The 26,482-nt window shown below is 50.8% G+C and overlaps 2 protein-coding genes across 3 annotated transcripts in view; both read right to left on the reverse strand.

The window, feature by feature from the left end:
* The window catches only part of RIN3 (Ras and Rab interactor 3), a 768,425-nt gene that overhangs the window by 229,273 nt on the left and 512,670 nt on the right, over nt 1–26,482 (reverse strand). The window lies entirely within an intron of this gene.
* The window catches only part of SLC24A4 (solute carrier family 24 member 4), a 177,013-nt gene that overhangs the window by 32,849 nt on the left and 117,682 nt on the right, over nt 1–26,482 (reverse strand). The window contains exons 5-12 of one of the 2 annotated variants that reach the window (XM_050799075.1): nt 26,180–26,264; nt 25,541–25,644; nt 24,890–24,964; nt 22,430–22,455; nt 20,314–20,367; nt 18,502–18,644; nt 13,716–13,885; nt 11,167–11,371 (exon numbers count right to left, since the gene is read on the reverse strand). In XM_050799075.1, the coding sequence (XP_050655032.1) occupies nt 11,167–11,371; nt 13,716–13,885; nt 18,502–18,644; nt 20,314–20,367; nt 22,430–22,455; nt 24,890–24,964; nt 25,541–25,644; nt 26,180–26,264 (862 nt within the window). The remainder of the gene's footprint in view (nt 1–11,166; nt 11,372–13,715; nt 13,886–18,501; nt 18,645–20,313; nt 20,368–22,429; nt 22,456–24,889; nt 24,965–25,540; nt 25,645–26,179; nt 26,265–26,482) is intronic. The other variant, XM_050799076.1, reaches the window with a different exon arrangement.

The raw sequence follows: 26,482 nt of genomic DNA on the forward strand, positions 1-26,482 counted from the left end.
AGTAAGTATGATGTTAGCTTTGGGGTTTTTGTTGAGGCCATTAGTCAGGTTGATGAAGTTTGCTTCTATTCCTAAATTTGTGAGTGTTTTTTCATCAACAAAATGTGTTGGATTTTGTCAAGTGCTTTTTCTGTGTCTATTGGGATGATCATGTGCTTTAATCCTTTACTCTAACAATGTAGTATATATCACATTAATTGGTCTTTGTATGTTGAACCAACCGTGCATTCTTGCAATAAATCCCACTTGGTGAATTCCATTTTATAAGAAGGAAAACCAAGTCCCATGAAGGTTAATGAACTACCCAAAATCCCACATAAGATTAATGTCAGAGCCACAAACAGACCCTGCTGCCTCAGTCAGGGGCCTCTGTGCTGGCCTTTGTGGGGAAGGAGAGAGATGCAGGTGGATGTCGGAGTACCATCAAGACTGTATTATGAATGACCACCTCGCCATTGACCAACATTTGTGTTGTGCCTCACGTCTCAGAGGTTGTTTTCACAAATTCTCTCTTTGTTCCTCATATGAGCATTGGGGGGTATTTTTCCTATTTCACAGGTAAATAAACTAAAGTTTGGTGAAATTCAGTGACTAACTGAAGCATCATAGACAATGGGAGATAGTACCAGGTCTCGAATGCAGGTCTTCAGAGTCTAAATCCTGGGTCCTCTGTACTGTGCAGCTTGTTTGCCCTCTGAACCTTATGATTTCAGGGCCCATGGAAGTTCCTCTGCTACTTACCAGTGGGCAGGTGTCAACTTTCAGATTAAAGCCCCATACTTTTAGCTCATAGATTTGATCTAAACAGAAAAATCCTCCTATGGTTATGTGAACCACTGAAGTTTTTCCAGTCTCTTCTTCCTTGGGGTGAATAAGCTTTAGAATCAGTAATTTTTGGTATTTTTATTATTTTTTTGTACCATTAAATTTAGATTTATTAAATTGGTTGCCTTTTAAAGGGTACTGCAGCTTTGTGGTAAACAGTAAGCTAGGTACCCAGGTTCAAATCCCAGCTCTGACATATGCCAGCATTAGGATGCTTAGGAAAGCACTTAGTCTCTCTGTATCTCAGTTTTCTCATCCATAAAATAGGGATAACAAGAATCTCCACCCCACTCTGCTACTGTGAGATTGAAAATGAGCCAACAAACATGAAGTGTTTAGAATAGTGCTTGGTGCAGAGTCAGCACTCTGATTCTAGCTACTGCTGATATTAACCTTGTTAACTTCCACTTGCTGAGTACCTATTATTGTCAGCACTGGGTTAAGTTGTTTTACAGAGACTAGAAAAACTCAGAGAGGTCAGGTAACTTGTCCAAGGTCACACAGCTAGAAGTGGCAGACTCAGGACTCAATTCTATGGGTGTCCAATGCTAAGGCCTCTTAGCGACACTGTCCTACCTCCTGCAGGGCAGGTTTTGATGACCCTCAGGGCATTAGAGGGGCAAAGACAAGCCCAGGAGAAAGCAGAAGAGGTCAAGTCCTGCTGTTGAACTGAGCTGTCACACTGAGGTTTGTGGGGAAGGGGAAGAAAGAAAGGGATGATGTGAGGGAAAACATCAGGTATCAGCAAAGTCAGAGGCAGGCCCAGCTGAGTGTCATACACAGGTGTAGGCTGTCTGGGCTGGGGGTGGTGCAGAGATACCAAAGGCCCAGGAAGAGACACCTCCCTGGCAGCACTGCATAAAGGCCTGGAGAGCTCTCAGGGGTTGTGGGGGGCCTTCCCAGGGGAGGCAGCCTTGGCTGTCCCTCTCACACAGGCACAGTCAAGTGACACGGAAACCCTGTGTATGCCTCCTCACTGAAGCAGCTGCCCTCATGGGGAGGGAAGGAGCGGAGCTACAGACCAGGCTCTGTCAGTCAAGGGAGAAGCCAGGCCCAGAGTTCCCTCAGCTGGTGCCGATCCCAGGGACCCCATCCCAGGGACCCTCAGCCCAGCACTGCAGACACTCCCACAGCCCCCACTCTGAGGCTCTGTGGCTGCTTCAGAACTGGATGTAAATGGGTCCCAGAGCTGGAAGGATGTCAGGGTTGGTGCACAAGCTCCCTCATTCTAAAGATGACCTGAAGGTTAAGGCCCGCTTGGCATCTCACTGTAGGGATCTCAAGGCTTCTGACAAAGTTGTCCTGTCCCATCACTCTTGACCGTGTGGCAGCAGGGGGGCCATTAATCTCTCCGGGCCTCCACGTCCTCACCTGTGAGACAGTGATAACTGTCCCTGCCCACCCACTTCAAGGACTCCTGGACAGATGAAAGAAATGCAAAAAGCACCAAGCATACTGCCCTGCCTCTGAAGGCCTCACCTTGAATTTAGAGGCCCTGGGGAGCATTAAATTGAGGCTGCATCAGAGAGACACCAACAGAATCAGGGAACACGGTATTGGTACTCCACCCTGCTGGCAAGCCTTCCCTGCTAAGCCTTCAGGAAAACCACCAATGGCAGGGTGAAGCCATCCGGGTTCCCTGTATTTGCACACCACACAGCCCTGGCAGCCAGCCTCCTCCCTCCCTTTCCTTCCGGCTGCCCCGTGCATTCCAGCGCAGATGCTCCAACTCAGGACCCGGCCCTCTTGGCCAAAGTCAACAAAGGAAGCAGTCAGAGAACAGCTCCTTGGGGCCTGGCAGACCTGGGGTGCCAGCCCTGATCGTGGTACCTATTCACCTTTGGGAGGCTTCTTGAGGCCCAGTTTTCTCATCTGGGAAATGGGAATACCATAAATACCAGCTACTCAGCAGGGCTGTCATGGACACTCTAAGTACTGAATAGAAGATGCCAGGCATGGTGCTGGGGCCAGAGCAGGTGCTTGCTGGGGGACACTGCTGTGTAGCTGTTGGCTGGGGCCTTGCCCTTCTTTGCTTCCCCCAGGAGGGGCTCTAAAAACTGCACAGGTTTCTTGGCGACTCTTGGGTCTGGTCCACGTGAAGACATTAAGATGGCTTCACTGCTTTTCTTCAGCTTCACTACAATGCCCGTGTAAGGGGACGTGTGGAGCGTGACATCCTCGGCAGCCCCATCTTCCAGCCTCCTTCCAGTGTATCTGCAGAGGCTGGAAAGCTAAAGGTGACATCTCCCAGAAGTTAAAGTTCTGGATTCAAATTAGGTCTCTGATTTGAAAAGCAGAATTGCAGTGAGGCTGGACCGACCACCTTCCTGCTACTGTCCAGCAGGGCTGGGGGATGCTGGGTTTTGCTGTAGCATCAGCACACCCCTGTAAACTGATTTTTAAAAGTTCCCCTTTAAGCAGAAGGAGGCTTGTGTGGGCTTCTGTTGCTGGCATGTGAAGATCTGTTGGGTGGGCTTTTGTTGCTGGCATTCTTGTTCAGGACCCTGACACGTGGTCCTGGGCAGGCCTTTATCTCCCCACTCCCAGCATGTACTATATTGGCCTGGCTGGAGGGGTGGCATGGAGTGGATTTCCAGGACAGGTGGCCTGGATGCCTGGTTCTGTCTGGTCAAGACTGTCCCTCGGGCAAGCTGCTGGTCCTCTCCGGTTCTCAGTTTCCCACTTTGTAATATAAGAAGGCCAGTCTAAAAATTCCCAAGATCCCTCTAGTATTCAGAGACTGTTTACTGCTAACCAAAGAAAACTTAAAAGAACATTGCTTTCATTTCGATAAAAAATACTGAGCTTTCTTTTCTACGATGCTTTATTTGGTCTTTTAAAAAGAACCCACTCATAGCCAAAAAGTAGAAACCACTGAAATGCCCATCAACTGATGAATGGATAAAATGTGGCATTCATTATCCATACAATGGAATATTCAGCCATAAAAAGGAATAAAGTACCAACACATATTACAACGTGCATGGACCTTGAAAACATCATGTTAGGTGAAGGAAGCCAGTCACAAAAGGCCACATATTGCATGATCCTCTTTATATGAAATATTCAGAAACGATAAGTCCAAAGACATAAGAAGTTGGTTAGTGGTTGCTAGGGGGTCGGGGGAGGTGGGAAGGGCAGTTATGGGTAAGGGGTACCTTTTGGAGTGGTGGAAATGTTCTAAAACTGATGTCGATGATAATGATGATTCCACAATTTTCTGAATATACTAAAAGCCGCTGAATTGTATACTTTAAAGGTATGAATATTATGGTAAGTGAAAAAGACTTGTCATATGAAAAAATAAGGACACTTAGCCAGGTTTTGTTCTAATTTGTCTGAGAACTGATACCTCTGCACGCAGAGTGACTGAGAAGGAAGCTCCTTTAAAATTCTGACCTTGACTTATGAGACAGTCAACTGAATGTGCAATTTCTCTGGTGGCTTCCGAGACCAAGGTAAGAACAAAATCATTTTCACTATAAAGTGCTGTGTGTCTCTGGGGCCCTGGAACAGACGAGAACTGTGTGTGAAACTGCACATGTAAATGAGCTCACAGCATCTCCAGTTCCTGCACTGCTTTCACCAATGTGCTGAGATGCTAAGAGGAAAGGACAGGAAGGCGGAGTGTTACAGAGTTCCATTTCTTCAGTGCCGCCTTCTGAGCTTAAAAGGACCACACAGATCTCTCTCCTCCCAACCAGTGGAGCCCTCTCAAGAGCTATTTAGAACTGAAGAAGATAGGGGGTGGATGGGGAGAAAAGCTCTAAAAGCTTCCTGAAATCTTCCGATTGCCTGTTCTGGGTTTTGCTATAATAACAGAAGAGAAGGCTGGGTGGTATCATCCAAGCCCTGAGGACAGCATGTGAGATCCCAAAGGCCCTTAATTCAACCCAATTCAACACGGTTTACTCAACACCACACAAATTACTTGGCACCCTGCCCACACACTAGAAGACACTAGCAGCCCAGACAGAGGCAACCAATTCCCTTACAAGCTCCCAAGAAAAAAGCAGCAAAGAGTCCCTTGGTTGCGTGATAGTGTTGTCCCCTAAGCACATCTGGGGTCTGGGATCAGAAGGCTATTGTGTAAATCCCAGCTCTGCCCCTTCTTCCTGTATGACCCTGGGCAACTCAGCCTCTCTGTGCCTCAGTTTCTTCACCTGTGAAATGGGAACAATAACATTATCCACCTCCCTAGGGTTTTAATGGGTTTAATGACTTAATATATATAAAGTACCCTGTCTCGGCTGGGCTTGGTGGCTCATGCCTGTAATCGCAGCATTTTTTGGGAGGCTGAGGTGGGTGGATCACTTGAGGTCAGGAGTTTGAGACTAGCCTGGCCAACATGGTGAAACCCTATCTCTACTAAAAATACAAACATTAGCCAGGTGTGGTGGTATGCGTCTGTAATCCCAACTACTCGGGAGGCTGAGGCGGAAGAATCACTTCAACCCGGGAAGTGGAGGTTGCAGCGAGCTGAGACTGCGCCACTGCACTCCAGTCTGGAAGACAGGGCGAGAGTCCATCTCAAAAATAAATAACTAAATAAATAACTAAACAAATAAATACAAAATAAAGCACCCTGTCTGGCCCAGGGTAAGTACTTAGTGCATTTTACCTCCTGTTACTCTTCTAAGAACTTCCAAGGGTCTGGACTTTTGTGAAACACAAACTTATCCCGTGGTTTCTTCACTGAGAGGAGCCAAATTGCACTGTAGGCCGAGAGTACATCTCTAAGGCCATGTGCTGGCTTCATGACAGCTCTGGGCTGGTGGTTTGGGACTCTGCTTCTGGATGGACCCGATCTTGAGGGTATTCACAGCTTGGGAAGCACAGAGTGGAAAAGCGGCTCCCTACACAATGGCTGTGTGACTTGGGAAGCTCCACAGCCTCTCTGAGCCTCAGTTTCCACCTCTATGAATGAGGATAATATTCCTCCCTCACAAAGCAACTGTGAAGATTAAGTGAAAGTGCCCAGAATGAAGAGGCAGTACTCAGTGGATAGTGTCTGGTGCTCAGGGTAGAAACCCGGCTCATTGCACCCACAGAGCTGCTGGGTGACCATGGGCAATCACTTACCGCTCTGTGCTTCCCCTTCCTTCTCTGTAAAGTGGAGATAATAAGCATCCCCACCTCGTTCTGTGGCAAGCCATGAATGAGGGGATACATGTAAAGCTCTTAGAACAGGGCATGGCACACAGACGTCCCGTGAGATCCTGCCATGAACTGAATCATTCCTCCCCTATTCGCCTCCAAGTTCATATGTTGCAGTCCTAATTCCCAATATGACTGTATTTGGAGATAGAGCTTTTAGGAGGTAATTAAGGTCCTAAGAGTGGGGTCCTAATTCAACAGTGGCCTCAGAAGAAGAGGAAGAGAGAGATCTCTCTCCACATGCATGCACCAAACAAACAAGGCCACGTGAACAAAAAGGCAGCTGTCTACAAGTCAGGAAGAGGGACACAGAACCCAACCATGCTGGCACCCTGATCTCGGATTTGCAGCCTCTAAAATGTGAGAAAACACATTTCCGTTGTTTAAGCTGCTTTGTCGGTGGCATTCTGTTAGGACAGCCCGAGCTGACTAATATAAGAATTACAGAGCAATAGAAGAATTCCCCATTTCCTGCTTAGTGCCTGACATATGGCTAGTCCCAAGTAGCTGTTTGTTGACTGCTATAATAAAAGTGGCCACAAAGGCCAGCGTCCTGGTAAGAACAAGGTGATTTCCTTACCCTTATGGGGGCAAGAGGGAGTCCTGTTCGAGGGCCAGGGTGCAGCCTCAGCAGGCTTGCAAGATCCCCCAGACTATGTGCCAGAACAAGCAGACAAGCTGTACCAGGAGCCTTTCCCAGCTGGGCTGCAGCTCAGGATCATTGCTGACCATTTCACGGCGGTGCCAGCACTGCAGACCACGGTTTCCATGGGAGAAAGCTCCTCTTCCTCTTTTTCCCCCCACCCACACCCACCCCTGGGAGGCCTAATTACCAGCCTCTGCGGTCTAAAGTGGGAAGAGTTTGCCTATATTGGGTGTCCACCTGTAAATCCACCATCAGGCCAGGTGGGCACCGGAGCCAGGTCCCACTGATGCTGTTGGCCTCTACCCTGGCAATCCCAGTGACCCCTCATCTGGGGCTCGCAAGGAGGTAGCAGGCTGTGGCCTCCCACCTCCCCACTTATCAGCTGTATCCTAGGGGCGGAGACAATATATACAGCACATCGTGTGGTCATCTGCTCAGATTTGCTCTGTAAGCCTGGAAGCTCCCAGAGGGCAGGGACCATGGCTGTCCTCTTCCTACCGGATCCCCAAAGCCCAGGATAGACCCTGGGCCCTAACTATTTACTGACTGAGAGGATCATCTTGTCTGCAAATTGCCTGAAGCTCAGACCTGGGACATAATAGGTGCTTGGTACACGGTAATTCCCTCGCCTTAAGCCCTGGAATAACCGATCGTCCCAGGCCCCCAGGGATTCTGGAACCTATGATCTTTCTAGAACCCCGTAGTCCCAAAAGGAGAGGGTAACAGAAGCCACACGGTTAAAGCACACTAGGATTCACACTAACATTTGCTGAGCACCTACTGTGTGCCAGACATGGTGCACAGTTGACTAAAGTATCTGATTTGCTACTCAGATCAACCCTGGGAGGTAGATGCCATCACCCGCCACTTTGTGGATGAGGAATGGAGGTTTAGGGAGGTGAAGGAGCTTGCCCAGACTCACCCTGCTGGTGAGTGGCAGAACTGAGATTTGAACCCAGGACTGCTGGACTCCACAGCTGGACTCCCAGCTTGTCCTTCACAACACACAAGAGCTGCACATCGGCACGAGGCTAGACTCATTCCTTGACACCCAAAGCTATGCTGGTTCTGAGCTCCCCAGCAGGGTGGCTTCTCCCTCTTCCGGTGGCCCCTGGCCCTGTGATTCCTCCCCTGGTCCTGTGATTCCTTCCAGTGCCCCAGCTTTGGAAAACGCTAACTCCATCCACCCTTAAGAAACACCCTCAAAGCCATCCTGCAGCCACTGTGAAACCTGAACAAGGGGTGGGTGGGGTGAGGTGGGTGGTGGCAGGGCCGGGAGCTGGATACAGGGCATTTCTGTCAGGGGTGGAGTCTCACTGACTTGTTCCAATTTCCTGTTAACCTCTGCCCACCCCAGGCCTCAATTTTCCTAGGCAGCTGTACACACCTAAACGAGCAGCAGCTGTACAACTCCGTTCCTACCCTCTGCTCCTCACAGGGGGAAGGGAGGAAGAAGAAAAGGAAGCCACTTGTGGTTTCCAGGGACAACAACTGGAAACACATCCGCAGACGCACAAAGGAGGTTTTTCCTGGGATGCAGGAAGCTGAGGCCTGTTCCTGAGGGCAGGGAGGACACTCGCTCAGAGGAAGTGTGCTGAACTTGGCTCAGGGATGCACTGAGCCCAGGGGAATAGCCTGGAACCTCTGGCTTGAGGAAGAAGGCGGGCCACTATATAGCAGGAAGTCCTGCCCCCAAGCAAGGGCAGAGCCCCTCAGAGGAGGACTCAGGGGTGCAGAGAACCTGGGAGCCGGGAGGGAGGACCCAGGAGCCATCTGGTTCCAGCCCTTGCAAGACAGCTGCATTCTAAGCCCCGGACCCTGGGAAGTGACCTGTCCAGAGTCTGCACAGCCACTTCTTTACGGAGCAGCAGCTCCCAGTACAAGGACAAGGCAAAGGCGTGGCTGGTCCGGGGTCCTCCCTGCACAATGCTGTCAAATTCTGGGCTTAAGGAATAGGAAGATGAGGCATCCTTACCCATGGCTGACCTGCTTAGGTAAGGATGACCAAAAAGGGCACATCCCTTCCCCTGGTTTTCCTGCAGCGCCTGGATAGTGGACAGACTCGATACCAGGATTCAGGTGAAGTGGCCAGTGTGGGGCAGTGGTAGCTGTGGCCCCCTCAGGCCCAACATCTGCAAAATGGGGATTCTGCCACCCACCTCATGGGGTGGAGAAGGGGCACATAGAACTCTCCAGACGGCAAGTCGCTCCTCCTCGCCCCACCCCTCATAAGCTTGGCTGTTTCCTGGACTGTGGTTGCATCTCCCTCAATGCAGCCTGCTCTGGCACTCTGGTCCTCCTTGACATCCAGTCTCCAGGCCCAAAAGAACCGAAATTCCTTCAGTGACTGCAGCTCTGACCTTTCCCCAGCCCCCGGGGGACACAGGAGGGAAAGTGAGCTGGGGGTGCAATAACTTGCAAATGTAATGGGTACCCAGGGCTCGAATCATGGTCTGTGCCTGGACGTTCTATGAAGACAGGGCCCGTCCTGGTTCATCACCATGAGCTGGTTCTATGGGTGGACACATTGCCCTCCTAGAGCCCTGCCATGTAGAAATCTTCCCTCACTTGGTGCATCCAAACAGGTAATTGGGAAGGGGATCTGGGATCTGGAGGCCACTCCTCCTGCTCTCCATGTCCCACACACAGCCCTGGTGGCTGAGTTGACCCAAGCATGGCGTGACCTCTCTCCCCACCAGCCAGACTGGCTAAGCAGGGCCCTTCTTCCCCACAGAGCATGTGGGCAGCTGTGCGGGCGTGCCAGGGAAGCGTTTGAGATGGGCTGAGACACCAATCCCCTCGGCCTTCTGGTCAGCAGAGGAGGCCTGGGAGGCCTGAACCCCGGGGCTGGGCTCCTCTGTGACCTCAGTCAGGGAACACATTTCATTTTCTGAGCCTGCCCTGAATGTGAATAAAGCCTGGGAGGTGTTGGCCAACAATTCTGAACCCAGCCAGGTCCCAGGGAGCAAAGGGAGAGGGATTGAAAATGCAGATCCCCAGGTCCTGCTCCGGGCTCCGGAATGTTCACATTGAGAACCAGGCCTGGCATTTTGGGAAGAGCCCCTGGGTAGCTGCAATGAGCATGCCCTGGAATCTCTCTAACCCAGAGAATCTCTCTAACTCAGAAACTCCAGGGAAGCTCCGTGATCCTAAACGAAGCCTGCATCTTCATGCCGAAGCATGAAAGCAGGGGACAGGGCACCCTAGCCTGCCAGGCCCATGCAATCTACTGCAGGCAGGTGTCCCATCAAGATGGAACAAGAGGCAGGACAGCCTCTGGCCCTCCAGAGTCACCTCCCAAATCAGGTGCTCGGTGAGCCTGATGTTAAACACAGAATTCTTTTCAGAAAACATCAAATTCTAGACTTGAAAGTTCTGGAATCTTGCCTCCTTTCAGGTTGGTGTACACCAGGAAAAATGCCTCCAAAAATGGGGCCAAACAGCTTAGCTCAGGCCTTTGTTTCCCACTGAGGACTTCAGAGGACCTCACAGAAGACTTAGTTAAAGACAAAGGCAGACGGGGTGGGTCCTGGGATCCTCTCGCACATGAATACCTGGATTCATTCATTTGACAGATACCTACTAAGACCCTACTATGTGGCCACTCTTGGGTACTGGGGATGCAGATAAATGCAGTAGACAGAGGTACCTGCTTTGTGGAGCTGACAGTTTAGTGGGGGCAAGAGACACAAGAAACAGACAAAATATTTTAAATGTGGTAGTCAGGGAAGGTCACAGTGAAAAAGTGACATTTAAGCAGAGACCTGAAGAAGGTGAGGAAGTGAGCGTGTGGATACCTGGGGAAACTGCATTCCAGCAAAGGGCAGGTGCAAAGGTCCTGGGGCAGGTGCACACCTGGTGTGTTCTAGGAATGACAGTGAGGAGGCTGCTGTGGCTGGAGCAGGGGCCAGGAGAGGGAGAAGAACAGGAGCTGAGGTCAGCAGGAGTTGGCAGTCAGATGACACGGGCCTCGCAGTTCAGACTCCAAGTGAGACAGGAGGATCCTGGAGGGCTTGCTGCAGACCCTCAGTCTGATTGGACTTATTTATGGGTAGGAAATATCTTCAAATACACAAGGTATGACTGTCTAAGGGTCATTTGTGGCCTTAGAATCTCCTGTCCCAGCAAATAAAGAGATGCATAGTCAAAATGGCCTGCTGCAAGGGCCAAGAGAGTGCAAGAATGTCCCTAAAAATAACATTGTAGACTGCTTTTCCTTAGCACAAAAGATCGACTGCCCTGAACATTTAAGTGTGGTCACTAGGGGTCACTGGTGCTCCCCAGGCCTCCAGTCGCCCTGCTCTCTGGCCCAAGGTTCTTGCTGAACTTGATAGTGCCAGCACCTCATTGCAGCTCCAATCCACAGTTCAGTACTGAGGACAGATTCGCCTCCTAAGCATTCCAGCGACCTAATAACGACCCTTTGCACCAGCCCTGAGCCGCCCTTACAGGTCCATGCCTCCATGCTGAAGACCTGGGCTTGGTCCCAATGGAGCCCCCAAAAAGTAGCCCGAGAGTCCAGCACCCCCAGAACATACCCGGCATGGAGAAGGGGGACAGGAAGGCAGCCTCCACCGGCTCTGGCTCCGGGGGTGGTGGCTGTGGCGGCGGCTGTTGCTCCTGATTCTGCTGAGGGTCTTCCGGGTTTTCCACAGGAACATTCCCGTTCTCAATGTTCTCGTGTCTCCCGTTTTGAAGTGGCTTGCTGCTCACACCGTTGGCCGAGTTGATCAGTCTCTGCCTCTGTGTGGACAGGAGGCAAGACAGGAGGCAAGGCGTGTGATAAAGCATCATGCTATTGCTATATGCCGGGTTCCTCACATGCACCCTGCTCTTACAGGTGCCTAGAACAACATCCCTGGGGACAGGTTTGCCTGAGAATCAGCCCCAGGACCTTGGAATCCTTCTAAGTGTGGTCATTTCCATTTGTATGGTTACCAGGAAGCCTTTGAGGATTTATCAGAGGGCCTGGGCCACCCCTTCCTAGTGCCAGCTAGACAGCCCAGCCCATGACACTGGTAACAGCCATTATTCAGGGCTCTCCTTGGTGACGTTCATAGCTGCCTGAAGATGGCCACAGGAAAGGCCCTGCATGCATTTTGTAATTTTTAATTTTTTAGGCACATTATACAAAATGTACACTCACTGCCGGGTGTGGTGGCTCATGCTTGTAATCCCAGCACTTTGGGAGGCCAAGGTGGGCAGATCACTTGACGTCAGGAGTTCAAGACCAGCCTGACCAACATGGTGAAACCCTGTCTCTACTAAAAATACAAAAACTAGCTGGGTGTGGTGGTGAGCGCCCATAATCCCAGCTACTCAGGAGGCTGAGGCAGGAGAATCGTTTGAACCCGGGAGGTGGAGGTTGCAGTGAGCTGAGATCATGCCACTGTACTCCAGCCTGGGCAATAAGAGCAAGACTCTGTCCAAAAAAAAAAAAAGTACACTTACACTAAGTGCACAGCTTAATGATGTTTTACATCAAGATGTATAACATTTCCAGCCCCTTCAAAGGCTCCCCCTAGGCACCTTCCTAGTCTATATACCCCTACTCCAGAGGTAACCAAGGCAACCACTATGCTGACTTTTGTAAACATTGATTAGTTTTCCCTGAGCTTGAACTTCATATAAATGGATTCAAGTATTAATGTGTATTTTATGACTGGCTTCTTTCAGGCAACCAGTAGCCATGAGATTCACCCAGCTTGTCGCAAGAGTCAGCAGTTTGTTATTTTTCATGACTGTGTAGTATTCTATTATATGAATAACCCATGATATGGCTTTGCCTATTGATGGGCATTTAGATAGTTTCCCCTTTTGGGTTGTTATGAAGACTGCAGCTATGCACATTTGTGTACATGTCTTTTGTGGACATACACCCTTTCAGTGTGTGTCACTGAAATTTTTAGAGCTAAAAGTATCCTGTTCAATACCCTCACATTAAGTGGGCTAGTGGCTGATGTGAGATTAAAGCTCAGAATTCCTTCCTCTGGACCCGGCTTCTCCAGCTCTCCATGCTGCCTTCCAGGTAGTTCAATCACAACATGGTGGAAGATAAAGTCTTCCCAGCAGCTTAGCACATTTAGGGCATAATAACCAGTATCTCAGCAACTTACCAAAACCTATTCCTTTCCCGGCTATATATGCCATGAAAAATATTCTACAAACCCCAATCTCTAAATCCTTAAAAGTTATTCAACCCTCCCTACCCTCAGCACCCAGTGGGTACAATTAACACATACATGAAAGATGCCCTGGATTCAGTCAAATTTCATTGATTCAAATTTCACTGAATTGGACCAAAATGATTCACAATGATTCAAAGCTTTGGAAAGGTGTTTCCTTTTCTTAATATACTTTCTACAGAGAGGGCACAGTACACATGAAATCAAAGACAAATGTTTACAATATAGAACCTGTAGGCACTGTGAAATATCGTTCTTTCATACAATCTATGTGTTAACTATTAATTATCAGCGCTCACAGTTTGAAGTCTACCAACCCATCTGCTTCTCAGAGTAAGGACTTAAAATTCCAAAATGATACATGCAACAAAGCCTGGAAAAGTTGGTGAGCAATGACCCTATCTTTGCTATACTGTTTATACATTAAATAATATTAAAATTATTATCTCTGCAAATGAGAAGTAAAAGCACCCCATTTAAACACAGCAAGAGTGGAAAGGAAGCCTCAGAGGTCACTGCTGCTCATTAGTGTCTCAGGTTTTCTTCTGGAGTTGTTCTGTCCACAGAGAACAGGTGTGAACTCATCTTTTTTGTTTTGCTCTAAATAACATTTTAAAGAAACAATCCATACTTCAGGCTGGCCTTTCTCCAATTAGTTCTACTCTAGTGCCTGACAAAATACTTAGTGAAATATCTCAGGCATGGTATTCGATTGCTGCAGGCTTTAAAATATCTCTTCAAAGGATAATCTGCGGCCTGTGGGTGATGGGCAGGCTTCTGGAAGCCCCAGGCATCCTTCCTTAAACAGGTGCAGTGATCAATGACACCAGGAAGAGCCCTAACAAGCCAGGGCCTCCTGCATTCAAGGCTGCTCACCTTTATGGTCCTTCAAGCAAACTCACCTCATTAATGATGATCCTGCTGGCCATCCGTAGTCGGGTCCTGGGTCCAAACTTATTGGTGATCATGATTCGCAAGCCAGCTTCAGGGAAGGTGAACTTGGGAGGGCTGGAGCTCATGATCTCGTCCACCATCACCACGGGGTTCTTGCCATACTGTGGCTTCTCCTTCACTATTGAGCACAACACCGTGATTAGTGCTGATCTCTCTGAGGACAACACCCAAGTGCTGGGGCACTGACTTCCCCTTGCCTTGTGAGCTGCCCTAGGCTGTGGTCCTGGCAGCTGGCAGCCACCTGGAAGTCTGGATGCCTGGCTTCAACTCCTCATGTCAGGCAAAGTGGATCACTGGCTTTGAAACACCTGCTGACCTAGTGTGTGAAGCCCAGTGGTTCCCCTTGCTCCAGGACCACTCATGGGCAACCGATGCTCTTCTCCCCTCTTTTCCGGGACCCAGTCTTGGCTAATTACAAGGGTCTTTCAGTTCCTTATCTAAGCCTTACCAGGGCAGCCAACCTACAATACAGACAGGGGCCTACCACTTTTCACCCACGACTATGAGGGGACCTCTCTTTCCCCCGTTTACAGAGGCTCCGATGAAATTTTGCAAATTGACAAGGGTCCCCGGGGTGGAAAATGTTGCAGAGCAGCGGGCACTGGCTCTGAACTTCCTACAAGGCCACCTGCTCTGTCTGCAGGAGAGGATGCTTGTAACTTTGTTCTGTACAGGGCAAGTAGTGAGGTCAAAGATTTAGATCATGGGATCTAGACAGGCAACTGAGACCCAGGAGAGGAGCCTGCTTGTTTGAGGGTGCACGGTGAGCTGCTGGCTGAGCCCAGTGACTATAAACCCTGACACCCTCCGGAGGGAGGCTGGGCTCTCTGACCCTTTCCTTTCCCTCACAATGGGGAGGAACAAAACTCCCTGTCCCCAGACCTCTTCCTTGCCATCTTCATAAACCTGCACCGTGCTGGTATCCTTGGGAATTTAACATTTGACTCCAGATCCCTAGGAGGTCTAGTTACAAAACCGCTCATGAACACAGCATGCAGAAGCAGGCAGAGTGTTCCCCTCCAAAGGGCTATAAAAATGGATACGACTATCCCTCTGCACTGGTTACCAGCTCCCGGTGTGTCCTTTATGGGTCATGGGGTAACCAGGGAATAGGTCCGGAGAGCAAACCCGTGCAAGAGTTAATAGCACAAAAATGCAGAAATGCACACCAGACACACACACACTCCTCACCAAACAGGCAGCAAGGCTCAGCAGACAGGAGGCGTGTGGGTTAGAAAACAAAGCCAGGAGAACATGCATTCGTCAGAGACGGATGCTAACCTCTAACGAGGCACGCGGCGCATCGGTGGGCCAGGCTTATGGTTGTTTGTTTTGCTTGAAATGCAGGTGTTATCGCGTGGACGAAAGCTGACTACTTACAATTTAGAAGAGGAGGAGAGTTAAGGAGACAAAGGCCAACAGAGACTGCCAGAGACGATTAGCGTGCGGTGGATGCCGAGAGTCTGGGGCAGCACTCTTGGTGGTGGCGAAGATGCCAGGGGTTATGTGCTGGAGGGTGTTAGTAGCGGGCTCCTTCTATGGGAGCTTCAATCCTCGGGGCCTCTGGCCTTCAGGACGGCTCCTGTCCTGGCTGATTCGATGGCTCTGCTTCCACTTTGAGAAGCAGGAGCCCCCCGACAGCTCATGCCCTTAGCCCCTCACTGCTGCATAAAAGCTCGAATCCCTCCCTGCTCAGAAGCCTCCATCCCAGAGGGAGGTGGAACCCACAGAAACCGCAGGCTTCAGGCTCCATCCTACAGAACCCGCCCCATGCCAGGTACTGCTCGGGGAACAAGTGGGCTCAGAAGGAGGGAGCCTGGAGTCTGTGAGACAAGAGTAAGGCCTCCCCCTTCTCCAATTCCAGGAGTCCAGGCCTGCACCCCCAATTCCTTCCACACTCTCTAGGCAGTTTTCTCCCTTGACCCTTATCTAAATGCATTCACTTTGATAAAAGCTACGGGAAGATGGAATTCTCCTTCCTTCCCCAGGATGCCTGGCTCCCAGGACACCTTGTCCTGGTGCCCCCGACCAACGACAGAACAAGGGTGTGTGCCCATGCCCAGGGTGGCTGCCCAGAAAAGAACTCAATGACAGCACATTCTCCCAGCTGTTCAGCCCAAGGTCAGGCATCACCCCCAACTCTCCCCACTATAAACCAAGGCTGTGCCCAGCGCCGGGGCAGCCTGGAGGGGTCCACAGTGCGCCTCTCAGGCGAGGCTGGCAGGCAGGTGGCCCAGGCTGTGTTCCAGGCCACCTGAGAAGCACCAGGAGGCTGCTTGGGTGAGCTGAGCCACACAGCCTTTAAGAACGTCTCAGTACTCAAAGGCCTTTTATCAGTGTGATGGGGAAAAAGCTTTCTCCCCACTTTTCCCGTCAAGGAGTTGGAGGATAAAACTTCGGGTTTTCTGTGGGAAACACAAAAACTGAGAACAGCTCGCTCGGGCCTGAGAGAGTGTGTGCTCTTGAGAGAATCTCCCAGGCAGCAGCACCCTGTGCATTCCTTTGGGTGGGGTGGCCACATGGCGACCTGCCTGGAGCTGGGCACAGGGAGAGAAACTCCGATGTCATCTCCAGCTAAGAGTCCATGACACCGCCCTTAGGAAAGGCCCCAAAGCCTTGGCCTCCCCAGTCCCGCCCGGGGTGTTAGCGGGGGCTCCTTCCTCCTGCTTCAGTTGAGTCTACGCAGGGGACAGTGCAGAGCAGTGACTCACACATGGCCCTCTGGGAGCCTCTTATGAGAGGGGCAGTAAAAAGTGGTGTGAAGAAATCCCCACGTCTGCCTCTCCAGGTCTCCCCTTTCTCCAATTCCAGATGTCCAGGCCCACACCCCACTTCCCTTCACACTCTCTGAGGACTTTCTCCCTGGGCCCTTATCCAAATACATTCCCTCTGATAAAAGCTGCAGGAAGATGGGATTCTGCCTCCTTCCCCAGTGCTTGGGGGCAGTCCCGTGTCCAATCTTCCAGTTTTCCAGAAAACGTCCTGGACTTAAAGAGATTTGGGAGGAAATAAACTTGCAAGGAAGTGCTACTGTCACAGGCACAGAGTGGCGGAGACAGTCACAGCAGTGCCAGAAAAGGCACCGTGTGGGCAGTGGCCTCTGGGAGCCTGGGTTGCCCTGAGAAGCTGAGGAGCTGAGGCCCCCATGCTGCGAATGAGAAGTGCTTCCTGCAGGGTCCTGGGGGGTCTCCTGGGTTGGCTACAGGGTGGTAGGCGGCTCTTGGGTGGGCATCTCCCACCAAGCTGAGTGACTCAGCACACAGTACTTCTCTTCCTCGCCACGAAGGCCCAGAGGACCCAGGAGCACCATATATACGACAGGGCAGCAACCAGCCTCTGTCCTGCCAGCCTGTGTGTGGGGACCACCTTGGGGCCACTACGCCCATAGAGTTAAAATCCGACATAGCAGCCCACATGGCTCCTTCCCCTTCTGAGGTTGTCCTGGAAACAGGCTTCCCCTGGGGTAGCCTGCTTGGCATTTACGAAACTCGACACATGAACCAAACTCCACGCTCATCAGCTCCTCAGCTTTGCCCTTTGTGGGTGGGCGACCGCACCCTGCTGCCCTAGCAGGCTTCCTCCTTCTATGCGGAGAGACTCCTCCCTCTTGGGGGTTGCCTGAGACAGGGCAGAACAGACTCCCAAAATGCACATGGGAGGAAGCCATGCCCTCATCGGCCCCAGGAAGATGACTGGAGAAGGGGCCCAGAAATACAGCTTCCACCCCCAGATGTCCCAGACACATCTGAGACCACCTGGTCCCACCAGTGACATCACAAAAGAGTTCACCTGATTAGCCCCAGGCCATGGAGAATGGGGGGGGAAAGAGCCCCCAGACACCAGTGCAAGGCGCTCACCTGGTGAAGGCCTTGCCCAACACCGAGGGTGGAGCTTAGACCTGTTTTTCCATACTGATTGCAAGAACCGGCCCAGGCTCTGCCACTGGTCTGGGCTAGAGTGAACGCTCTCTCCTTCCCGGCAGCTGCTTCCACAGAGGGAGCCACCTGGTCACTGGCCTTGGATTATTCAGGTTTCCAAAGAGGCCGTCAGTCAGGCGCAGATGATTCAGAGAATTCGGTAAGACATGACAGGAGATGGCTCTGGAGGCCCAGACCCCCAGTTCCCAGACAAGAAGGCCAAAGAGCTGCGGATGAGACAAGGTTGCTGCCCCAGGGGAAGGGGCTCCCTCGTGGGGCTCTCTGAGGCTGGCCTGGGGATGCCTGCTCAGCTTCGTGTCTGCCTTTTACTGGCCTTGTTCTTCCTCCGGGCGACAGTTCCCAGCCTAACGGGTGCTTTGTCCAGAGCCCTTCTCCATCCAGGACTGGGCCTGGCATTTGAGAAACTGTAGGGAGGCCCAGGCTGGCTCTGCCGCCCCAGCTCCTCAGCTTCCTGTCGTGGGCCCGCACATGGGTCAGGGACCCCACGGCATTCTGAAGAGCCAAACAGGCCTTGCGCCTTCCCCAGAAGGCGTGGGAAAGCTCCCAGAAACGTGGCTGTGGTTTTTCTCTTTCCTGCTGTACTTCCCTCTACCCCTGCCCCACCTAAGCAAAACCCCATCTCCCATACTGACTCTCGCTCCTCACTTAGGGCACCTGCGGTCAAAGGGAAGAGAGTGACAATTTAGAGGGGGGACATTGTGAAAGGCTGTGTGTGTGTGTGTGTGTGTACACAAAAGAGAAGGAGAGAGTGGCTTCCAGGACACATTTCTGCCCACTCCTGTCTGCTCAGCCTTACCTTGCCTCAGCAATGGTACGGAAGGGTCATCATAGCTACCGTCATAGAAATCATTACCAGCCTCCAGCTCACTGTTGACCGGGTTGCCGTTTGCAATGCTCTTTTGTTTGATTGTGAAAAAGGCTTGCATCTTCACATTGTACCTGGAAGTGAGGGAGGCAGGAGGTCAGGGCAGTGGAGAGGATTCCCACGGACTGGGCAGTGGGGGATCACACCCCATCCCTGCGCGTGGTCAGCACAGAGCAGGAGTGGCGGGTGGCAGGGGAGGTGTGGAGCCTCGGCTTTTCAACCGGGCTGACAGTTTCCTGACAGGGACCTGGGAACGCTGTGTTGTCTGGAGGCACCTGCTCCTATTGAGCTGGTGGTGGGCTTCCCGGGGGCATGAGAAACCTTTCAGCCAAGAAGATGACTGAGGCTTACTTAATGGAGCCTGTCCTAATAAAGGAAGCTCAACCTCGCCTCTGAGCAGGCTCGCAGGGGGCATTACCAGCCCTGTCCTGTCTCCCCCAGCAGCAGATCTTGCTCCCAGGATGCTCACGGGCACCCCCTGCACCACTCACAGCCAGCACTGCCATCACCCCTGAGGGAAGAGTCTCTCCATCTCAAAGAACCTCAGGCGGGCTCCTCACTGAAAGGCACTCAGATTGGAGATCATTTAAGGATAATGCTCTTGCAGTCTGACAGTTTATCACCCATTTTTATAAAACGTTATAAATGTTTTATATAAATGTGGGATTTATATCCTCATAAAACTCAGCGTGTTGTCTTTTTAATTACGTATCCAGGTACGAGGAGGAAGATAAACCTGAACGTGGCTCAGCTCATGAGTAGGGGTGTGTGGGTGTGGGTGTGTGTGTGTGTGTGTGTGTGTGTGTGTGTGTGGTGGGGAAAAAAAAAAAATATATGTCATAAAATTGACCATTCTAACTACTTTCCCTTTTTAAGTGCACAATACAGTGGCGTTAATTACATTCGCATTGTTCTACAACCATCAGCACGGTTCCCAAAACATTTGTATCATCCCAAACAACAACACTGTTCCCACTAATCATTAATTCCTCCTTCTTTGCTCCCCAGCCGCCTGCACTGACCTCTGATCCACCTCTATGAATGTGGCTCTTCTAGATCCCTCATGTAAGTGCAATCAGACAATATTTGTCCTTTTGTGACTGGCTTCGTCCACTGAGCATAATGTTTTCCAGGTTCATCCATGTTGTAGCCTGTCAGAACGTTATTCCTTTTTTCTGGCTGCATAGTATTCCTCATGGGTAGTTTTGAGATGGTTCTGACCTGGGTAGCTTCTGGAGGGGCTCAAGGTTGCACAGCCTGAGTTTCCATCCTCAGTACTATCAGTGGCTGCAGTTGTGCAAAGCACTGGCCCAGAGAAGTGGCATTTTATGAAGCCTGGGGCAGAGGCTAATCTGCCTGGCTTTTTGAAAAGAGTGGTATTAAATTATCAGAAGGCTTCTAGAGATAGCACAAGTGAGTGGTTACCCTGGGGCATGGAGAAGCTGCCCAGAGCAGGGCAGGAAGGAGGTCCTTGCATGCTACTTGTTTGGGGAGCAGCCCTGTGGTCCACACATCAGCCACCTGCGTGATTCCCCTGGCCTCAGTGTGGACGGCACCCCCCGAACAGCATCTAACACCCCTCCCCTACTCCAGCTGTCCCCCAGCAGGGCGTCTCCCAGAGAGCTGGGGCTGGCCTAAAAGGACGAAGATCTGACAGATGTTTTTCTCCCTGCTGTCACAAAAGGCTACAGCAAGCAGCGGGGCAAGGCGTCGGCAGCCCCGGGAAGGAGAAAGGGCACTTACTTCATGATCAGAATATAAAACACATACAAGATGATGAGCACCAGGCCTTCCCACCTCAAAGAGAGAAAGGAGATTGCGGTTAGAGCTCGGGGCCTGGGGCAGGTGAAGGCTGGGACTGAGGGGTCCAGGAGTGGAGGAGGGCGGGATGTCTTTACCTCCCCCGCCCCTAGTGCCGGGCCCAGAACCTGGGCATGTGGGAGAGATCCCCCAGCCTGTGGCTGTCTTGCCACCAGCAGCCCTTTTGATGATCAAGCAAGAAAAGCTGAGAGGTCTCTTCTCAACTATAGAGGTCTGCAGGAGAGAGGTGGGGTTCCCCCAGCTTCCTAGAAAAGGGAGGGACTAGGGCCACCATGTCCCAGGATTCATGGAGGCTAGTGGCCTGAAGTCACGCAAACTCGACCCTGAGAGACCCTGTGGTCACCCAAGATTCTGGGCAGGAGCCAGAGAAGCTGTGGGTGTGGGTGGAAAGGGGCCCAAGTCCTGGAAGTAGGGCCTGAGAGCTGACTGAATATGCGGCAGGTGGCACAGGAGCCTCCCGGGCCTTATGCTGGGCATGGAAGGGTTGGGGTCTTCCTGGGATGCACCATTACTACCCTCTGGTGCACCCCACCCAATCCCACTAGCAGTGGGGATTTTCGTAGCTCTGACCATAAGCCCCTGGCAGAGCACACAAGCTTTAGCTTGTTCATCCACTTGACATGTATAAACCAAAGCCCATTATGTGCCCAGCATGGGCTACAGTTGTTTTGGGAGCTCTTCCTTTGCTGACCTCCAGATCATGGAACCACTGCCATCCCAACCCTGTCTACAGATGACAAAAATGAGACCCAGGAGTTCAGAGGCTTTCCTGGGGCCAGACAGCAGGTTAGGGGCCAGGATAGGACCAGAACCAGGTTTCTGGGGGCCCATAGCACACAGCTGCTCAGGGCAGGTAGCTGATGTCCTCAGCCTGACTGTCTGATTCTATTTCCATAAATAATCATACAGGATGCAGCCTGTAATCCAGACACTTTGGGAGGCCAAGGCAGGTGGATCACTTGAGCCCAGGAGTTCAAGACCAGCCTGGCCAACATGGTGAAACCCCATCTCTACAAAAAATTAAAAAATTAGCCAGGTGTGGTGGCATGCACCTGTAGTCCCAGCCACTTGGGAGGCTGAGGCACATGAATCACTTGAATCCAGGAGGCAGAGGTTGCAGTGAGCCAAGATGGCACCACTGCACTCTAGCCTGGGCGACAGAGTAAGACTGGATCTCAGAAAAAAAAAAAAAAAAAAATCATACAGGATACATGCAGATTCTGAATTGTTGGCAATCAAAAGAAAATGTTTATGAGTTATGAATGTCAGATGCATTCCCATGCTATCAAATAGAATGGAAACATCAACCTGTTCCTCAGAAGTTTGTGATTTATGTATCTGTTTTGGTGGATGGGGTCTCACTATTTTGCTCAGTCTGGTCTCAAACTCCTGGGTTCAAGCCATCCTCCCACCTCAGCCTCCTTAGTAGCTGAAATTACAGGTGTGAGCCACCATGCTGGGTTATGTATCTTAATTAAGAAATTAATTCCTACCTTAGTGTCTTAAAGATAAGTCTCTATATTTTCTTTTGACATTTTCTAAAAAGTCTCATTTTTACAGTAATATCTTCAAATCACCTGGAGTTTACTTTTGTATAAGGTGTGAGGTAGGGATCTGATGTTGTATTGTTCTGTGTGGATTCCCAGTTGTCCCTGCAGCATTCAAGACTCTATTCCTAACTCACTGCCTTATCATGACATCTCTGCAATGTCCCCCATTCCAGAAATAGGCCCATTAATGCATTCCATATTGGCCTATGCTTATCCCTTTGCAAAATACCATACTGTTTTCAGAATTTTAACTTTATAACACATCGTGACACCTAGCAGGACAGGACTATTAAGGGAAACAGTTTTTTGCACTTTGACAGGATAAAGAAAGGCATGATTGCTCAGAATGATATCTTTTTCTACTTTCACAAGTTGATAAGCTTAAGTTTATGAAAATAATGTTTAAAAAGATTCAGGGAACCCAACAAACAAGGATACTGGAAACAACAACAAAAAAGAACAATGAAAAATACACTTGAAAAACTTACCACACAATTTGTTCATCATATATGAACTGTAAGGCAAAAGAAACAGAGTTGAGGTGGGTGGGACATATTTATTTCCAAACAAGAACAAGCACAGACACCCAGGCACCCAGAGCCAACGTATACTGGCCTTGTTATATGTGTTATGGATCCATTTCTGAGCTGCTCACCTACAGGCCTTTCCTTAGTGTAGCCTAGGCCAGCAGTGTACTGTATTACATAGCCCCAGCTTAGCACAGCCACCCTCAGAGATATGTCCTGTGCTTTATAACAGTCCAAGTAGCTACTAGGGGCTAACCTGGCAGAAGCCTCCCCTCATTCATGGAACAGAATTGCTATAATCAAGAAATCTCAAAGACTGAAAGATAGCTTGTGTGTGCATGGTGTTTGTGTGTGTATGGGGTATGCATGTGTATATGTGGTGTGCAAGTGTGTGTTGGAGGGTGTATCTTTTTTTTGTTTTTGAGACATAGTCTCGCTCTGTCACCTAGGCTGAAGTGCAGTGGCGTGATTTTGGCTCACTGCAACCTCCGTCTCCCAGGTTCAAGCAATTCTCCTGCCTCAGGCTCTCAAGTAGCTGGAATTACAGGCATGCACCACCAAACTCGGCTAATTTTTGTACTTTTAGTAGAGACAAGGTTTTACCATGTTGGCCAGGCTGGTCTCAAATTCTTGACCTCAAGTGATCAGCCCGCCTCGGCCTTCCAAAGTGCTGGGATTACAGGCATGAGCCACCACACCCGGCCTTCACTTCATTTTTGTAAATCAAAGAATTTTTACATCATTTTAGTGAATCCTTAATTTTCTAATAAGGTAACTGTCATGCAAATTAAGGAATGATTATACTTTGCTCTGTTTGGAATTTTATCAGGAGTCGTTCATTATTGTGGAAAATCACATCATCAACATCGGCACCACCCACGGGGTTTAGGAGAGAGCCCAACACTTGGGCATCAGTCTGCATTTGTACTAGACGGTCTCAGAGATTGTTTGTGTAGGAGGGAACCAATCCCTTCATTGGCTCTCCTGGCTTCTTCATGCCAAACCATTTACATACTGAAAGATGTATTCTTTTATTATAAATTACATTTATTTCTCCTTTATATTATAGTTAGGGCATATGTTGACCTGTTTGAAATCGTGTATCCGTAGATTGTTTCATCTGTAGAATCATCTCAGACATCTACTTTTTGGAGGGTGTGGTAGGCAGCCTGTAGGGGGTCCCCATGCTCCCACTGAATGACATTCATGCTTCCCTAGCACGTGGGCTGCACCTGGTGACTTGCTTCTAACAAACAGAATACAGCACATGTGGCAGGTATCACTCCCGAAAGCAGGTTAGGAAAAGGCTGTGGCTTCCATCTTGGTGCCTCTGGCCCTTGCTCTGAGGGAAGCCCGCAACCCAGCTGAGAGCTGCCCTGTGGAACAGCCAGCAGCCCAAGGCCTGCCCACAGCCACATGAGTGACCCTGCAAGAGCAGCCCCGCCCACCAAGCTCTGTGATGATGCTACCCTGGCTAATGCCTTAACTGCAGCCTAGCAGAGGACCTGGCCTAGAGGACCCAGCTATACCATTTCTGACTGGTTTCCCACAGAAAGTGGGAGATAATAAATCTTTGTCTTAAACTGCTGAGTTTTGGGGAAATTTGTTATGCAGCAATAGGGCACTAATACAGGGGACACGACAGTCTATATAAAGTTCACTCTAGGTCTGGTTGAGAGCTGTCACTCAGAGGCACATTCCACCCCTGAAGTTTGAGTGTGCCCTGTGTACATGTCCCTTTCCTCCACTTCAAAATTCTTTTGTTTTAAAATGCTCCCCTGTGGATGACATGCTCCTTGGCTATATCTGGCTGTGCCATCCACCTCACTATCAAGTGCCATGATGTCACCCCAGCCCTTGGGGCCCATGTGGGACACTCCACATCACTCCAACAGGTCCAGGGCCCCCTTGTGAGCTCCTCTCCTCTTCTTCCTCTCCTCCTGGCTCCTCTCTTGCTCCCAGTTGCTCCCTCTGCCTGCCCTGAGCTGGCCTGCTCCCTCTCCCACCCTGTGGGCAGCAGAGCCAGAAACTCTGCATTTTAAAACCAAGCCCACCAAAGAGTAACCAGGGCCTACATGGGGAGCAAAAGGGCCCCAGATGAGAAAAGTGCCCTAGCTGAACCGCACGGGCTGTGGGACGTCTGCTTCTGAGGCCTTTGTGTCTTCAAGATGGCCCCTGGATTCGCTCCACAACCAAGGTGCGGGGTCTGAGGTTTTGGGGAAAGGGAGGCACAGTGCTGGGGGTGGCATAGTGCGGGAGGTGGGGGGCTGGTCATTGTGACCACAGTGAGTGGCTGGCACACCCCACTACTGGGTGCTGTGAGTCCTCTCTGGTCCCAGTGCCAAGGCAGAGATGGGCAGGGGTCCTGTGCTTTTGCAGGGTCCTGGCCAACCTGACCTTGGGGGTGGGGGGGCGACTCACCACGATGAGCACGATGACAGAGATGGTGTAGTACACAGAGTCTCGGCACACGGCCCACCACGTCAGACGGACCACCTGCCGGCAGAGCCCCGTTGGCTGCTATGAGCAGGGGGATGAGGAGGGGGTGCAACTGCCCAGGCCTCCTCCCCTCCGCAGTGCAGGGCACACCCACAGGGCTCCTCCTCCTAACTCCAGCCCACACTTGTTCTTTGTTATATTTGGGGAACAGAATGAAACCAAGTAATGTTCTCAAGCCATGGCAAAGCAGCCCCCTATTCCTCTGAGGTCAGAACAGTGCGTGTTTCACAGCAGAGGCCAGAGGCTCTCGCTCTCCACCCGATCCTGGCAGCTTCAGGCACAGTCAGCTGCCCACTTCCATCTCCCTCCGCAAGGCAGGGCCTCACTCACGACCCGCCTCTCTGAGGTCAAGTCCAACATTCCCCGGGGGCTCTGAGGATATCTAATGGGGTATCAACGACAATCCAGCTTCATGCTCCCTGTTGGGGAGGCCAAAACCAGGCCCCAAATGTATCCAGAATCCAGCTCAGCTGTCCTGTGGGTGTCCCCACTGCTACCCCAACCTCTTGTCATAGAGGCTCTTCCCCACACTTCAGGGCATGCGTCTGCCAGGCCCGGGGAGAAACCACTGACCTGGCCAGCAAACAGTCCACATACTCCAATTATGCACAGGATGTTGAACACAGCGGAGCCCACGATGGTGCCCACCCCGACGTCCCCGTGGGTGATGAACACCCCTGGAAAGGAAACACACAGGCCCTGGGCCTCAGACATGCACCCCAGCCTGCCCCTTCCTCAGTGTCCCCTTTCACAGGAAAGTGGGTTGTTTTACTATCAAACAGAGCATCTGGGGAGCAGAAGAGAATGGCAGAAGCCGTGGCAGAACCAGGGAGATGGAAATGCCGCCGGGGACCAGCTACTCCAATCTTCCCTTTTCCTCTGAGCAGCTTTATTCAGATATAATTTGCCTGCTATAAAATTTACCCATTTAAATATACAATTCGGTAGTTTTGGTATATTCACAGAATCATGCAACCAAAACCACAATCTAATTTTAGATTATTTTTATCACCTTAAAAAGAACATTTTTATCACCCCTCAGCACCCTACTCCACCCCATGCCCCAAGAAACCACCCACCTACTTACTGTCTCTCCAGTTCTCCCATTTCACAGATGAGAAGTGAGGCTTAGAGCTGACAAATGCCCCCACTGCTCTGGGCACCAAACGGACTCTCTAGATCCTGTGTCTCAGGCTAGAGGGGATTTCTTACCAATAACAGAGGCAAACAGCTCTGGCGTTGAGCTTCCTGCAGCCATGAAGGTGGCTCCAGCCACATCTTCACTCAGATGAAGTCTCTGAAACAGAAGTGACCACAGACCCTCAGGGTGTGACGTGGGGGCCCTGGACATCACTGGATGCTCCACAGCCAAGGAGCATGCAGGACAGCAGTGCTGCAACCAGAGCCAAACTCCTCTGCCCACAGCCTCTCACCCCGGGGACATGCTGTCTGCCTTCTGCCATCTGCCCTGCACCCTCCACCAGGCATTCCACTCAGAGCCCTTCCCCCTCCCCT

Source organism: Macaca thibetana, chromosome 7 (assembly GCF_024542745.1).
Source record: "Macaca thibetana thibetana isolate TM-01 chromosome 7, ASM2454274v1, whole genome shotgun sequence".
NCBI classification, from domain to species: Eukaryota; Metazoa; Chordata; class Mammalia; order Primates; family Cercopithecidae; genus Macaca; species Macaca thibetana.